The sequence below is a fragment of the Amblyomma mixtum genome, chromosome 1, assembly GCF_055824585.1.
Source record: "Amblyomma mixtum isolate Tamu chromosome 1, ASM5582458v1, whole genome shotgun sequence".
NCBI lineage: Eukaryota > Metazoa > Arthropoda > Arachnida > Ixodida > Ixodidae > Amblyomma > Amblyomma mixtum.
In genome coordinates this window covers 14,627,297-14,643,823 of record NC_143012.1, presented here as the reverse complement: position 1 = coordinate 14,643,823, position 16,527 = coordinate 14,627,297, and the positions used below count along the sequence as shown (strand labels likewise).

The 16,527-nt window shown below is 45.1% G+C and overlaps 1 protein-coding gene across 1 annotated transcript in view; it reads left to right on the top strand.

The window, feature by feature from the left end:
- Positions 1-316: 316 nt before the first annotated feature.
- The window catches only part of LOC149365527 (E3 ubiquitin-protein ligase rfwd3.S-like), a 32,409-nt gene continuing 16,198 nt past the window's right edge, over positions 317-16,527 (top strand). The window contains exons 1-6 of the mRNA XM_089543465.1: positions 317-683; positions 2,800-3,046; positions 6,957-7,098; positions 10,542-10,699; positions 14,467-14,552; positions 16,324-16,426. Of these exons, the coding sequence (XP_089399591.1) occupies positions 682-683; positions 2,800-3,046; positions 6,957-7,098; positions 10,542-10,699; positions 14,467-14,552; positions 16,324-16,426 (738 nt within the window). The 5' untranslated portion in view covers positions 317-681. The remainder of the gene's footprint in view (positions 684-2,799; positions 3,047-6,956; positions 7,099-10,541; positions 10,700-14,466; positions 14,553-16,323; positions 16,427-16,527) is intronic.

Sequence of the window (16,527 nt, the reverse complement as noted above, 5' to 3'; positions counted from 1 at the left end):
AATTCAATATGTAAATAAAATATGGAATAAGCAAGTAACAAAACAAACGCGATGCCCCCCTCCTCACCTCTACTCAATGAAAAGTTCCGGAGCTCCTGCACAAAATGGAACATATTCAAGGTCTTTGGGACATTTGTTAACAGTTTCATACAAAAATGTTACGCCAATTCTTCGAGGCAACTAAACAACGCTTATCCAGGAACAGCGGCACGCAGTGGGGCATGTTTTGCAACTCGATGCAAGTAACTTTTGTTCACTTTAGCGAGCGCATCAAATTTGGTCACCGCACATTCTTTTAAGACATGGTTGCCAGCTGATAACTGCTCCTTGCCCTATCAAGTAGTAATCGTAAAGTCGCATTGCGTGAGCGAAGTTCACATTGTTTCAAGTTATCGCCTCGCCGTTTGTGCGCACCAGAAACTGCATGAAGTACAGGCGCTGACAACATTTTTCATACAGCAGCGGCCCAGTAGCACGTTAGGCTGTTCTGTGAAAGCTAAGTGAAAGCGTGTCTTGCGCGCCATTCATGCGTTTGCGGCCACTTCTGTTGCTTCTGCGACTTGGTGCTGCGCCATTCGAGTTTTCAGTGAACTTTTCCTGCAAACTTGTCCTGAACTATAGTTACAGCTTCTACAGCAGCATGCCGGCGCTGTAGCATATCGTCTCCAGAGAACATGGAACATGTACGTAGGGAAAATATCTTGCTTTTTCCTTTTACAAGTAATTAGCAGATGCATCATTTCTTTTGAGCAGCGCTATAACATGCATTCATTGATATGTGGTTGTAATGCGGAACAATTTAGCCAAATTTCAGTCCTAACGGCCTGTGTAACTTCATATGTATGAACGCAAGCAAAAAAAGAAGCCGGATTTCGATAAAGGTAGCCCGTAATTGGACTTTGCGTCGGGCAACGCTGCTCCATGGCAGTTGAGTTTGGTTCTCGCTTTAGTACGCGCCTAGTTGAAACAGCGTTGTTTTGCGCTGCTAATTTCGCGGCCCGTCGTTGACCAAGCTGAGAAAAAGTGATGTCGTTTAAGTAATATAATTTTTAGCTTAGATAATGCAAAATCTGATCGTTGCGTCAAGTGTTTAGCCTTGCGAAGCGTCCGTGACAGTGATCGGGCTTTGCTGTCCGTGGGGTTGGCGGGCGCAGCGCTGATTTTCCGCACATTGCACCTTACGTCTGTGATTTAAGTCGGGAAAAAAAGTTTAATCGAGCTTAGGATTCACTACTTAACAATTCTTATGCAGGCTGTGATAGTTACCTTTTTTCGTCTCTCGTCCGCGCGCTGAAAAAGGTCGTACCGTCATGTACAGCTGACTAGTGCTCTGTCTGCTTCACTTGCGGAACAGGTAACTAAATAAGATCGTTCTTCCCTAATCATGTGTGCTTTAGTCGAAAATGTAACAAGTCGCTGCTCCCCTCAATGAATCCAAGGTAGCAAGTCGTGTTAACTGCGGTCTGGTTGTAGGCGCTCATGTTCTGTCTTATTTGGGTTAAATATTGTGGGCACCCGAGCCGTGTGATGTTGCGGCGCAAACTCTACTCATGTTGCTGGCGCTCATTGCCACAAAAATATGCGTTAACTGTGTAAGACGGCCTGTCGTGAACTTTCTGACTGCTTTTGAGCTTGTAATCGCCTGTTGTGTGCGTGCGCTCATGGTTGGTGCAAAAAAAAAAAACAAAGAAATGCGGTCGTCTTCGACTTGTCATGTATTCGGCTTCGTGAGTTGCTAATTATGAGTATTTGGGGTGATAACAAGTCAGTGCAGCGTTCATCAGTGAGTGTGCCAGCTTTCTAACGTGACCTTTTGCTGCATGCGCCCGTCAGCAGCGGGACGCGGTCGTTTTTCTTTGGTTTTTGCTGCCATGGCGTTCTCGCTTACGCGCTGTGTTGGATACCCGTGCACCTAACTTTACCGCGTGACGTTTTGCAGCCGTTAGCTTGTAATAATAGGCGGTCTTGAGGGGCAGCGCTTGAAGAGGTCTCTGTTAAAAGAAAAAAAAAATTGTCCCGTGGTATGTTTACTGCTTATAATGTAAATGCATCATAACAATCCATCGGTTCGTGCGAGTTCATGAGCTGTGAACGACTCGGCGGGAGCAATATATGTGAAAAATCACCAGTATACTATTTGCGCGTTGAATCTTAATATCGCGTGCATAATTTATCGTTTTGATTAGTAAATACCATGTAGGTAAGTAGTAGCGAATAGATAGAAAATTATCAACATTCTTAGCTGTACAGGTGGTGGGCAAATAATGCGTCTTGCTTTGTTTCTGGAAAAAGCCTTCCTCTGCTCGGTTTTTTTTTTATATTTGCATTAACTTGTTTAGTCATGCGTTACTAAAATAAGGAATGTGGAGGTGTGTTAAGATTATGGTGTGAATCTGAATTTTTTGTTATGTGACTTCAAAGCCAAGTTTTAGCCTTGCTTAATTACAATGCTCCAGTTAAGTATCTGCAAATTGCCTTGTGAAATATAGGTTAGCGTCATAAAAATTGTTCAATGTACTCAATGCTTGCTTATGTGCACTTGCATTGATGTAAATGTTTCAAACTGTACTAAGCTGCTGCTGAAGTTTTTGGTCCTTCTCGAGCATGACACTCTTGCACAGGAGATGGCATTGAACAATTGGGGTAAAGACCATGACCAATGAGAAATATGTGGTGATACGGCCTTAATGTTTTTGACTGAGTTGTCAGCCATGGTAATATGTTTCTGCAGTAGTATACTGAGCAGCATATATGGTTGTACCTATTCCAGGTTTTTTTGATAGATTTTTTTCTGCGTAGGGCATCTGACATTGAGATGTCTGATGTGGATCTTTCTGCTGACTCGGACGGAGAAAGCAGCTGGGTTACGGAAGCGTCGTACTCGGACACTGACGCAACACTGAGCCGGTCGTCAGCTGACAGTACCGGTCTCTTTGGTGAGGACGACGACGACGAGGACGAGGAAATCTTTCTGGACTTCGACGAAGACGAGAGCAACAGTCCTGGGAGCGTTGATGTACACGTTGACGTCGCCAACATGAGTGACGTTAGTGCCAATCCTCCCACTTGAAAACGATTATAAATATATGCATTGTCTCCAAGTGAGTTTTTTGTTGCAGCGATCCGGTTGATCCAAATGACGTGTAGTCTTACGAGGGTCATCCCAAAATTAAGGTCTCCAGTTCTTTTATAAATTGAAACAAATGTTTATTTTAAGCAATTTACAAATCACTTAAAAGGCAGACCGTTCTTCTACTTTTCCACATAATCGCCGTTGCGATCTATGCATTTTTGCAGACGCTGGGGCAGTTTTTGTATGCTCATGTCATACCAGCTCACCGCCATGCCATTGAGGAAGCATTTGACCGCATCTTTCACTTCGTCATCATCGGTGAAGCGTCTTTCAGCGAGATGTTTTTAGCTTTAGAAACAAGTGGTAGTCACTTGATGCCAAGTCCGGACTGTAGGGTGGGTGGCTGATGACATCCCATCTAAGCTGTTGCAGGAGAGCAACGATTGGCAGGCAACGGGGGGGGGGGGGAGCGTTTTCGTGGAGAAGACTCATGCCCTTGCTCAGCATTCCTCTTCTGCGATTTTGAATCGCCCGTCTTAGTTTCTTAAGGGTCTCACAATATCTGTCCATGTTTAGCGTGGTGGTGCGAGGAGCCTTGAAGTCTACCAACAATACCCCTTTTCGATCCCAAAACAGAGTTGCCATGACTTTGCCGGCAGACTCTGTTCGCTTGAATTTTCGTGGCTTGGGCGAAGAGGAGTGCCGCCACTTACGTGATTCTTGTTTCGTCTCAGGTGTGAAGTGGAATATTCTTGTTTCATCTCAGGTGTGAAGGGGAATGCCCAGGTTTTGTCACCCGTAACAATGGAATCCAAAAAGGTCTCCTTTTCATCTCCATAACGCCGAAGAAATTCGCGAGAGGAGTCATTGCGTTGCTGTTGATGGTCATCTGTGAGCATTCGCGGAACCCATCTTACGCGCACCTTCCGATATTTCAACTTTGCTGTCAAAATCCTATGAATAATGCTTCTAGAAACGCCAGGAACCGAAATGCAGAGTTCGAAGAGTGTGATCCTCGGATCTCGCCACATCATTTCTTCGACCTTCTTGACTGTCTCATCCAAAATTGACGATCTCCGCTTCTTTCTTCGTCGTGAATTTCAGTGCGACCAGCTGCGAACTCCCTACACCACTTGTGGATGTTTTTAACATTCATGCACCTCCGTCAACTGGCGACGAATTTTGATTGGTTGAACGCGCCTTTTGCGTTCAAAAATGGAATAACTGCGCAAACTTCGCACCTGGCGGTAGCGACAAATGGGAGCTCCATTTCAAATGGCTGCCGTGCCAAGACCCTTTTACGCTGAGTCATGGCTTGTTTGGAAGACGGGGATCAATGAACACAACAGTGTGGCGAGGAGCCACACAAATAGTTTCCCTGCGGCCACAGCCCTTTGGAGACGTTACTTTTGGGATTGCCCTCGTAAAATCACTATATTACCTTTATTCTTTTTTCATTTTAGTTGTTGATAAATGAAGCTTGGTTGCTATGTCTCATTTAAGAGGTATAGCAATGGGCAGTTTGCCTGATGTTTTTTTTTTTGTTGTTTTTGTTGTTTTCCTGCCGTGAAATGCACTCCAAAAACCCCCTTTATCAGTTTCAGAGCGGTTCAGTTCAAGGGGGTGCTGATTGTGGAATCTCCTAAAGGAGTTTTTATCAGCAGAGTTGCAGGAGAGGAAGTTATCCTTCTACACATCTGAAGCACTTTCTATCTTATCTTGATCCCACTGTGATGGAAGCTATGCATATCTGCTGGAAAGTTGCTCACAATGCTCCTCCCAAGCTGCGTTCAATTAGAATACCATTGGCCTGTTTTTTTGGAGCTGGCATGGCCTGCCTTTTGAGATCCTGAAGCAATACATTTGAGAGCTGCCTTGTGCTGCTTGTAATAAGTAGGAATGGCACACGCAATGCACTGAGGAGGGCGGAGTGTGGAAACTGGCAAGAAGTGACTACCATTCTTTCAAACAAGATTGTAGGACCTTTGTAGTCTCCAGAGAAGTTGTCTTTGGTTTAGATGTTCATCAGTACACAGTTACTTGGGTTTACGTTCACAAAGTGTTTCAGGACACCTTTCATTAATGAGCCATGTTTCACACACACAGCTTACAGACAGCTAAAACACATAAGATTGTATCTTGATTGCAAAATTTTGTGGACCACAAACTTGCCAACAAATGCTGCCTTAATTTCATTAATGCAGCAGTGTTAAGGCTTCCATTCGGCTTCGTCAGCACTGTGAGAGGAAAAGCAGGTGTCGCACCTGCCACATAGGTCACGTAACCTTGTGACGTCACCACAATCCGCCCAGGGGACTGTGCGCAAACTGCACGTTCCCATGGATGACGTCTCATGCGTCGCATACCCTTAGGGCTCCCAAACCGAGCGACGATTAGTGTCACGATCACTACTGAAGTTTTTAGAGGACACTGGCCTTATGAGTTAGCGGTAGGGACGCAGTCTCTTAATCAGTGACTCGGGCAGAGCAATTGCCGACAGGCCTCTGCAAGGCTAATCCTGCCTGTATACTTACACTGCCACCACCACCAAACCAAACTGCCCACCGTGGCAGGTGGCAGTTAATGGTTAGTCGCTAGAGGTTGCTCGAGAAGAGCAATCTGGGTCTCGCAAGCCCCACTGGCAGCAGCTGTGTTTGAAACCACCACCTGCGAGTTCTGTGGCGCATCACTAACCACTGCACCACTGAGCCAGAAGTGGCATGAAGACTCCCCGCGATCTGTGAATTTAAAGGGAGAGTGAGGAGAGCTCTATTGATATGTTTTTTAAAGCAAAATCCAATAGTTCGGCATTTCATGGCTTTGTTGCCGCTTGGCCGGCAGCGAAAGATGCACTTATATCTAAGAAATTTGGATTCGAAGTTGAAAAAGTTTTTCCCGCCGCTCTGATTCAAACTTGGGGCTCTTTTATGACGACACAGGACCAAGTGATGTGAAACATGACGTGCACATGACGTAACGCAGACTCCATGATTTCTGGCGGCCATTAGTGCGGCCTAACAGCAGCCGAAAAGAAAGCTACCGCTGGCCGCACGTTGAAGGCATCCATCGGTTATTGCGGCCATTGCTACCGTCGCTTCGTTTACGTTTGCACCGGCGTTTTGCCAGCATTACGATGGATCCCGCCTACTGCCGGTGAGCAGGCACTGATTGGTCCCGATGTTGCAGGCACGCGCGTAGCTGCCGGGTACGTGGCGCCATCTGGCGACGTCAAGGAGATTTGCACATTCATTGGCTGCGCCTCAGTGATTCGTGCCTTCTCGTGTCCCAGTGTTGCTAGAACTATTGGTTCTAGCAACACTGTTTTGTCCTATGACGTCATCACGCTTGTACTTGCGAGTTTGGCCTGTGGCGGCGATACCTGTATTTTGTTCTTGCTCCTTTCTACGTTACAAGAGCTTTGTTGTCAGTATGAGTGGCGTTTTTGTAATGAGGAGCTGGTATTGTGTCGATACAAGCCAACTTCTATTTCTCCTCAGTGTCCTTTTAATGTAGAGAATGACCAATTTCGCATATATGGGCATGTAGGCAGAATCTAGGTGGCAGAGACTGAGTACTACTCTTAAGGATAGGTTAAGCATTATGTGATGATGAAAGAAAGAACAGTATCCGTGCCTCCGAAGTGATATGCTAAGGGGACCGCAAGCCGATGGCTGGAAGGGCCCATCAACGCTATTGACATACCGTTCAAGGCGGAGTTTGTGTGTCCCTTCAAGTTTTTTAAAAATTTTTTGTTTCATTGTTCAGCTAAGTATTTCAAAAAATCTTCTCAAAACTGCTGTGTCAGCAGGCTGGTTTTAAGGTGTTGCATGGATCAGTGTGTTGGTTATAAGGAGTTGCATTTTGTCGTCTTGTCTTATTGCAGGACGATTATGAGGACTCGGACTCTTCATCAGTGCAAGTGCTATCAGAAGCAGAACAGTTGGATGTTTCCAGTGTCGTTGAAGTGTGGACAGACCGTGGTGATGAACAAATCGGGGATGATGATGACCGAACTGTATCTCCAGGTAGCCTTCTCTTTTGTCTTCTCAGCTGCCCGTGTGTGTATATCATATTTTCGTATATATTACTCTGCCTTTCTTGTACCTGCACCTGTAATTTGGAACCCGACGACGGGGGAGGAAAAATTTCCCCTTCTATTACCCCCGCATGTATCAGTGGAAAGTTCGACCATATACTTTTACAACTGTGCAAAAATGGTCAGTTTGTTGACAGGATAAGTTGCTCTGTTCAGTACTCAAACAGCAAGTGCACTCAATCACCACTGTCGCTGCTGTTTTCCTAAGCATTGTCTTCCATGTGGAAAATTTCGTCTTATAATCCATCAAGCTTGTCCCTAATAGAACAGTTATTGAAGGTTGTTGACCATTGTCTCCATACTCATTGACCTCCATGACTGTTTGATTATTTGGCTCAACAGTGTGTCGACAACTACCATATTGCTGCTTGTTCAGCAATAACCACTTGCAGCTGCTTGGCACTGCATTGGTGGGTTTAGTGATGAAACTGAAGTTCCACTCCAGCTGCCTCTTGGTGCTGTTGCCGCTTTTCAGTGTCGGTATTCCTTTGCCGTCTAGGCCTTGAGTTCCCAGCCCAGGCTGCTACCTGACAGTACATTCGACGACCGAAAATTCGGACGCCTGATTTTTTGGACATGTTTGATTATTTGGCCTTTTTCGTGGCACCACGACATGGCTTATAGAGCCAATGTATAAGAGCACCTGAAATTTCGGATGCACCGCAACTGACCACTCGATTTTTCGGACCTCTTTCTCACTCATCGTCAATATCCAAGCTGCCATATGATGTGTACAGTGGAACCTCAATAATTCAAAGTGCTGGATAGATCGAAAACTTGATCAAAGGAAACGGAATTCAAGCTTAAAATGAGCCTCTTAAGTTGCGATACTGAAATTCTGCGCTCATGTGGTTTCGAATTCTTACTGTTCTTGAATGTCTTCCACCGCATGAACTTGAACCGTAGTCTGAGTTCACTTAGCTCATCTGTGCCGAGTCTTTCGTCCCGAATATGGAAAGGGGTAGCAGTGAAGCTTGTGGGAGGCGTGCAGCCTCACGGAGACGACGAGCACGGGAGGAAACAGTGGCGCATTTCAGAGCAAGGTCAGCGTACCCGCAGCAAAATGCACCACAACCCGACTCTTCTATTGTAAAACCGTAAACAACTGCCGTTTCGATGACAGGCAAGACGCCTCATTATACGCAAGCCACCGCAGAGTGCATATTGCTGGATATGATGCCGATTTTGGCTCTAGTCGCTAGGCCTAATGGCAAAGGCCAGCGCCGATGGAGCGCTTGCTTCGACCATTTTTCGGTTCTTAATTGTTTCACTGTACATTCATCGGCGACATACCGAGGGCAGCACAGCCAGGCCGAGCTCATGAAAGCGGTTGCCGCCCATCGTCCATGCATAGGGTATGTTGCGCGGCAAAATATAGCCATGGGGAGCTTTAAAATGTGTGCAATACAACTGGCCACTTCCTCCGGCATATTGTTGATGAGTTCGTGATTTTTTCGGTGAAATTTGACTTTCTGGACTGCCCGATTTTTTAAGGCCTCATCATTGTAAGCAGAAGTTGTCGACAGAAAATGTCACGCTTTTCAATTGGTCCAAACGGTCGTGACGTCACAGTGCGCGAATTTCAAACGGGTCCAATTGTACTTAGGCTACTAACCATGCAACCAATTAAAGGGATTGTATAGTGATTCTCCAAGTTAGTGGGACTTACTTAAACAATTAACCTAATTAGCCTTCCTAGTCCGACCAGATAAATAAATAAAACCGAGAAGAAAATTGGCCGAGCTCGGGAATCGAACCCCGGTCTCCGGAGTGCGAGACGAGCACGCTACCACTCCGCCATGCCAGCTCGATGGCTTGGAATGAACAAAGGCACGTCTAGCGAATACTGTGTCTTCGTTCACTCCCATCTTCCTCCCTTCCCGTTACGACGAGGTTTAGGTGACGACCGAGATATGAGACACTGATACATTTGCCTTCCTCAAAAACCAATTTACCGACGAGCAAGGCGTAGAATCTTTCCTCAAAAAGTGTTGCATTCAAAGGGCAACGCATTGCGCCGAACGGGTGGTGGCGTTCCATGGACCGCCTGGCAGCGCTACAACAGGTTGTCGCGTTCCACTTCTAAAGGCGAAGCTAAAGCGTCATTAATTGGCAGTTAATTAATGCACCAACAGAATGTGAAGTGAACAATCGCGTAGCAGAATGCAGCACTCAGGCTTTCGCCTTTCACCACTTTAGCCGCTAAAGTTACTCGTAATTTTGGTCATTTTCGCGGTCGGAAAATTCTGTCGTTGACTGTATTTACTCGCATATTGCTTGAGGTCATATAGGTCAACCCCATAACTTTGGGAGCCAGAAAAAGAAAAAGAAAAAAAGCTGGAATGTAGTATTGATTGATCAGCTGAAGCTGCAAGCCACCGACGTGCACTAAAGGCAGCCGGCACAACACACCACATACCAGAGCTGCAATGGCCCCATGAGAAGCCCATCATAGGAGAAGCGCTCTCACTGCTTTTTCCAGCATCTGATGCATGCTCCTTCCCAAGCGGATGTGTTGTCGCTCAATTTTCTAAAGCATCGATATGTTATATGATGGCTCACAAGAATACTGCCTAGAATGGGTGCCCACACTTGGGAATTATGAATTTCCATGCGGCTGAGCGACTTGAAGAAGTTTTACGACTTTGACTCTAAAAGTGTGCAGTTGATCCAGCATTGGCACCGTGGGGTTTCATTCTTATTTTCTCATTAAGCTTATGTAAAAATTTTCTGCACAGCTCTCATGGAGAAGAGGCACGGGAAACTTTTGTGTTATAATGGTTGCAGCAACTGCCGTAGTCTGTGAAATCTCAGAGGCAGCCAGAAAGTGGGATTTTCTTCATTATCATCGTTGACATCATTCTGTCTTCATTTCCTGAATTTGTAGCCTGTTTTGCGCCTTGCCGTGGCTGTGAAAATAGCATACACCACTGCCGCTGCGATCTCAGTATTGCTTTAGTTGCATAAGAGCTTCCGCTCTCTTTAAATCAAGCGCAGGCTCCTGTATTTGCTTTTGAGCAGTTTAATATATGTTTTCAGTATTTATAGTGCAAGTTCTGCCGCAATTATGTATGCGATGGCAAGGGCAGTTTCAGCTGAGGTGACGTAACAGGAAAGACAGGTTCGTTAGAGTGACACGGCCGTCGCCTCTGTATTTGGGACACCAACCAATCGGTTGTCACTTTAGTGGGTACATCCACATGGTGACACTTCCAGAGCACAGGACCAGGGGTCTTCCCTTCTGGCATGCTGGAAGGCACAGAGCCAGAACACTTGCCCGGACTTGTATGTAACATTTGGGCCAAGTAGCTCAATGTGTTTGCTCTTCGTGTTTACTTTCGTGCTGATCATGTCCTTCGTGGCTCAATGCAGATCCATCGTCATCGGACCAGGGCAATTCAGACACAGAAATTGATGAAAACAATGAACCACCTATGGATACTCCGGCACTTGCGGCAGCAAGCGAGCCACCCCAAGTAGTTCAGCCAGTACCTGTACACGAGCGGAGTGTATCAGACGAAGAAGGAACCGTAAGTACCGGTTAAAATAGTTAGCCTACGCCACTTTTAGGTCACTCTGAATGGGTGTTGCTTGGCATCAGCAGCATCGTTTGTGAGCTGTCATGCAGGAAATCTGAGCAATGCTTACTGTGACTTGTCACTCTCTCCATGGTCATAGCCTTTATACCCCTGCTGGGAAAGCAAAACTAAACTGGTTTGGTTTGGTTTATGGGGTTTAACGTCCCAAAGCGACTAAGGCTATGAGAGACGCCATAGTGGAGGGCTCTGGAAATTTCGACCACCTGGGGTTCTTTAACGTGCACTGACATCGCACAGTACACGGGCCTCTAGAATTTTGCCTTCATCGAAATTCAGCCGCCGCGGCCGGGATCGAAGACGCGGGTTCGATCCCGGCCGTGGCGGCTGAATTTCTTTGGAGGAGAAATTCTAGAGGCCCGTGTACTGTGCGATGTCAGTGCACGTTAAAGAACCCCAGGTGGTCGAAATTTCCGGAGCCCTCCACTACGGCGTCTCTCATAGCCTTAGTCGCTTTGGGACGTTAAACCCCATAAACCAAACCAAACCAGTTTAGTTTTGCTTTCCCAGCAGGGGTATAAAGGCTATGCCCATGGAGAGAGTGACAAGTCAGAGTAAGCATTGCTCAGATTTCCTGCATGACAGCTCACAAATGATGCTGCTGATGCCCCTTTGGAGATAGAGGTAGTGATATTTTATATAATAAATGAGATAATGTCTTTTTTGCTGAGGGCATTTTTGCAGTTGATAATCAGCATCATACCCTCCATTTTGCCTGGATGCATGCTAATGCTGCATCTTGTTTCCTTAACTTGTAATGTATAACACTAAGCTTGATTATTGATATGCTGATTGGCTCACAAAGTGTGGTTCGCTTTGTGACAGGCACAATTAAGGATAGTCTTATTTTGTAACCCGCGGAGACAGTGCTTGATCAAGTTAGTATACTGCATGTTCAAAAGGCTTAGTGCCGTGGAGAAATTGCAGTGTGCTCGGTGACATTTTTTTTCCTCTCCTTTGTAAATCTGTACTTCGTGTGCTCCCTTTGCAGTTTTCCGAGTTGTCAGTAAGTAAGCCAGTTTGGAAAAATACTTTTTTTTTCTTTTTTTTTCTTTTCTAAATCTGGTACCTATAATGGTTGTGTGAGTCCTATAATCTGGTTGTGTGAAATGTCCGTTAGGCTCTTTGTAGTTAATTTATCCGACAGCAGTTGCGTAGCAGACAAGAAAAATAACAAAAAATTCACAGACGATCAATGTGATTGATGCAGCAGAATATGCATTAGCAATATGCTGCCCCCCGACAGGGCAGCCGCTGCCACTAACAGGTTTAGAACATGAAAGAAACCAACAGCCACAGAAACCAAGGGGCACAGGGGATTTTTTTTTTTTTTTTATAATTTATTTATTTTGTGGTGTTGATCAATTCAGAATATTACTGAATATGTTATTGCTTAAAGGTAATTGATTAGAAAAACAGAAGAAAAAACAACCACACGCCGCCGGTGGGATCCGAACCCACGACCTCCGAATTACGCGTCCGGTGCTCTACCTCTGAGCTACGGCGACGGCTGTCAAATCTTCTGTGGGTGGCGCTGATGAAGACTGTCAAGGTTAGGCTACTTGTAAACATAAATACCCCCGAAAACAGAAGATTTGACAGCCGTCGCCGTAGCTCAGAGGTAGAGCACCGGACGCGTAATTCGGAGGTCGTGGGTTCGGATCCCACCGGCGGCGTGTGGTTGTTTTTTCTTCTGTTTTTCTAATCAATTACCTTTAAGCAATAACATATTCAGTAATATTCTGAATTGATCAACACCACAAAATAAATAAATTATAAAAAAAAAAAAAAAATCCCCTGTGCCCCTTGGTTTCTGTGGCTGTTGGTTTCTTTCATATTTATAACGAGCCCCTCATTCCCCTTTCCTTGTTTGCTTAATTGCTTAGCGAGGGCCTCGGTTCTGGCAGCCTTGACGCCATAGGAAGCATAAGAGGGTTCTCACGCAGTTTCCACCCTCTCCGTTCGATGACGTTCTACGTCACACCTGCGGTAACTCAGGACGTTCTACGTCCGCCGCTTATGAATGTGGGTGGCGCTGATGAAGACTGTCAAGGTTAGGCTACTTGTAAACATAAATACCCCCGAAAACAGAAGATTTGACAGCCGTCGCCGTAGCTCAGAGGTAGAGCACCGGACGCGTAATTCGGAGGTCGTGGGTTCGGATCCCACCGGCGGCGTGTGGTTGTTTTTTCTTCTGTTTTTCTAATCAATTACCTTTAAGCAATAACATATTCAGTAATATTCTGAATTGATCAACACCACAAAATAAATAAATTATAAAAAAAAAAAAAAAATCCCCTGTGCCCCTTGGTTTCTGTGGCTGTTGGTTTCTTTCATATTTATAACGAGCCCCTCATTCCCCTTTCCTTGTTTGCTTAGGTTTAGAACATGTGATCCAATCCATTGATAGCCGTGTGACACACTATACCCACCCCTCGAGACTAAGGAGATGTTGCTCTCCCCGCCCACCCTTTCCTTTTCGTACTGCACTCAACCCTTTCAGTGGCTTCTCTTTCTGAGTGAACTGCACCGCCTTCTTTCCACATCCATAACCACCCTCTCCTTTTCCCTTGTGTGCTGCATGCTTGGCCCCAGGGCTATTGAAGGGCTGTCGTCTACACGCGAGCCTAATGGCTAAGGTCACTTCAGCCACACTGCAGAGTAAGGGAAAGAAAATAGATTCGCACTGTATTCATATCTTGGTTCCCAATATATTACAAAGCTGCATTCCAATGCAGGTGGCGTAAGGAAAAAAAATTTGTTAAGTATTTGTACAAATACAGTAGTCATCTGAATTCTGTTGAAAGCAAAGATTAGGTAACAAACGAAGTTATGCTGGTTCCCTAACTTGCTTGCTTTCCATCCACTGGAGCGAGCTTGTGCATCATAGATGATGGCTCTGGCAACAGCGTTATTGCTTTCAATAGCAATATTACTGGTAGTGACGAAAAGAACGTGTTTTAGTTTTGAGTAATGCCCAGTATCTATTATGGCGGACTTCCTCTTGTAGCAGTACTGGACCCTCAAGGAATGCAGCTGAGCGTTGAGCGGTGGCCGAACTTTTATAATGATGCGTCCCAGTTGTAGTCATGATGTTCGCAGCAGGTGAGGGATTGTGCATCACTGCATTGTCAGAGATCGTTCAGTTGCTGTAGGGGCATCATGTCAAACCAACGGCATTTCTCAAGTGAAGAAGGGGATCACCACTGCCTGGCACTGAATTGCAACAGCCATCTTCAGTTTTAATTAGGGTACATTTGGAGTATGTAAGGAATATAAAAAAGGCAAATATTTGATGTCTCCCACAGAATAGTGTGTATTGCTTTTTCACAGTTCACAGAAGTTAAAATTTTCCACCCCAAGAACTTATGGGCCCTGTACGTACTACCTCTTTGCATAAACTAAGAAAGCATAATGCATTTTAATTTCATGATAACAGCTGCCTCATATTGTAAAACTTCAGACGTTTTAAAAAACGTTGGTGTTGGTGTTGTTCGTGCATTATTGTGAAGATCGGGGCATTTTGTTTCTTTTGACAACGAAATATGCTGGGAATACAATCCTGCATCAAGGATGGCTTTTAAAAGAACAGGTGTCTGGCTTTGTTTTTTTTTTACATTATTCCTTGCTGCCTGTCTTGATTTTATCGGAAAGTGTTGCGACTTCCTACAACCCCCGTCCCGCTCCTTTCTGGCTTACAGACCTGCACAATCTGTTTCGAAACGTGGACGGCTTCAGGCACTCACCGGTTAGCGTCTCTCAAGTGCGGCCACCTCTATGGGCTCAGGTTAGTTCATCTATATTTTCATGGTTTGCTACAGCAATGTTTGTACATTAAATGCCTCGTTACAGTGTCTACAGTATGGTTCACTGTTAAAGGGAACATGCTACCGCGTGGCCGCCGAGAGCCGGCAAGAATGGGTGGCGTGCGTGGAAAGAACAGTTAGCGATACTTACTGCAAAATGTTGAGTTGGGCTAGTTGATATAGGTTCATTATAAACTTGCCCAAGCATCTGTTTTAACTAATTCATTATAAAGCAGTGCAAAAAAAAAAAAGAGAAGGGACCAGAGAAAAAAGACGCAATGCAATGGCTGACTCGCAACTAAAGGCCTTATTTGCTAAAACTTTTGTATATAAAGGAACACTCAAAGGCATGAAAACTTTGGTTTAGTTTGGTTTATTGGGGTTTAACGTCCCGAAGCAACTCAGGCTATGAGGGACGCCGTAGTGAAGGGCTCCGGGAAAAGTGATGATACAGATAAACCATGAACGCACAGCTATAAAAACCACCTCTCAGGCATCACTTTTTATGTCTGAGTATTCCTTTATATACAAAAGTTTTAGCAAATAAAGCCTTTATTTGCGAGTCAGCCCTTGCCCTGCGTTTTTCTCTGATCCCTAATTTTTTTTGCGCTGGTTAACAATGTACTTACTGCACATGCGCCTTGTTCCTTCAGTTCTCACTGGCTCTCAAGGCAGCACTTCGCAAAGCGTGGCAGCCATGCATTCGCATGTTCCCTTTAACAATGAACCATACTATACACACAAAACAGATTACTATACATTTGTTGCTTGATAATTGCAGTGAACATCCTGTACAGGTTTACGGCAGTTCATGCAGTAGCACATATTGCTTGCTATTTTTGCTTCTCAAGTAACTTGAACCTTTGATGCAGAGGCAAATTAAAACGGTGGGGAAAAGTTGTGAACTTCTAGTATTTCACCGTTACTGGTTCCTACTTTGCAGAAATGTTGAAAATTGTTAGGTTTAGTAAGAAATTGCGATATAGTGCATAATTATGATCACCCTATTATGATGCTAATTTCTACATGTCTGAGAAAATGCAACTTTGCAATCAGTAAATAGCACAATTCGAAATCCTTTCACTGCTTGCCAGTGCAGTAGTGCGCTTGTTGAAATTTTAGGTTGTTCTGCTTGTAGGGTTAGGTTTTACAGAGAAATAATCTTCCTCTGTTCCTCCCGCATGTCTAGCAAGTGACACTTTTTTTACTTGCTTCGATGAATGTGTAGAGAGATATGATTTATGTAGTACTGTGAGGGACCTGTATTCTTTTGCAAGCATAAAAGTAAAATAATGTTCACATTTCTGCAGTCTGTGTTGCACGTGATGCGGCAGACACTACAGGATTAAGATGCCGCCGCGGTGGCTCAGCGGTTATGGTGCTCGGCTGCTGACCCAAAAGACGCGGGTTCGATCCCGGCCGCGGCGGCTAGAATTTCTTTGGAGGAGAAATTCTAGAGGCCCGTGTACTGTGCGATGTCAGTGCACGTTAAAGAACCCCAGGTGGTCGAAATTTCCGGAGCCCTCCACTACGGCGTCTCTCATAGCCTTAGTCGCTTTGGGACGTTAAACCCCATAAACCAAACCAAACTACAGGATTAAGCCTAACTTTGGCCGAAAACCATTTGTGATTGTCCTCATGTGAGCGGTATTTCAAGCAGGCATTTCAGGTAATGAATGGTAATGAAGGAGTCAGGAAAAAGCAAATTTAAAAAAAAAAAAAGATTTGACCGCCTTTTATATTTCCTCGCAGCTGCATCGAAAGGTGGGTTCGAGGGCAGCGTGCCAAATGCCCCCAATGCAATGCGCCTGCCAAGAGAGTCGACATCCGCCCCATCTTTGCTCAGAAGCTGATGGTGAGAGCCCCGTTTCTTTGCCCAAGCTGTACATCTCGTTAGTGCTGGTTGATGGGTAGTTTCAGCACTTTCAGTCACTATGTGCACAATTGTGTACATTG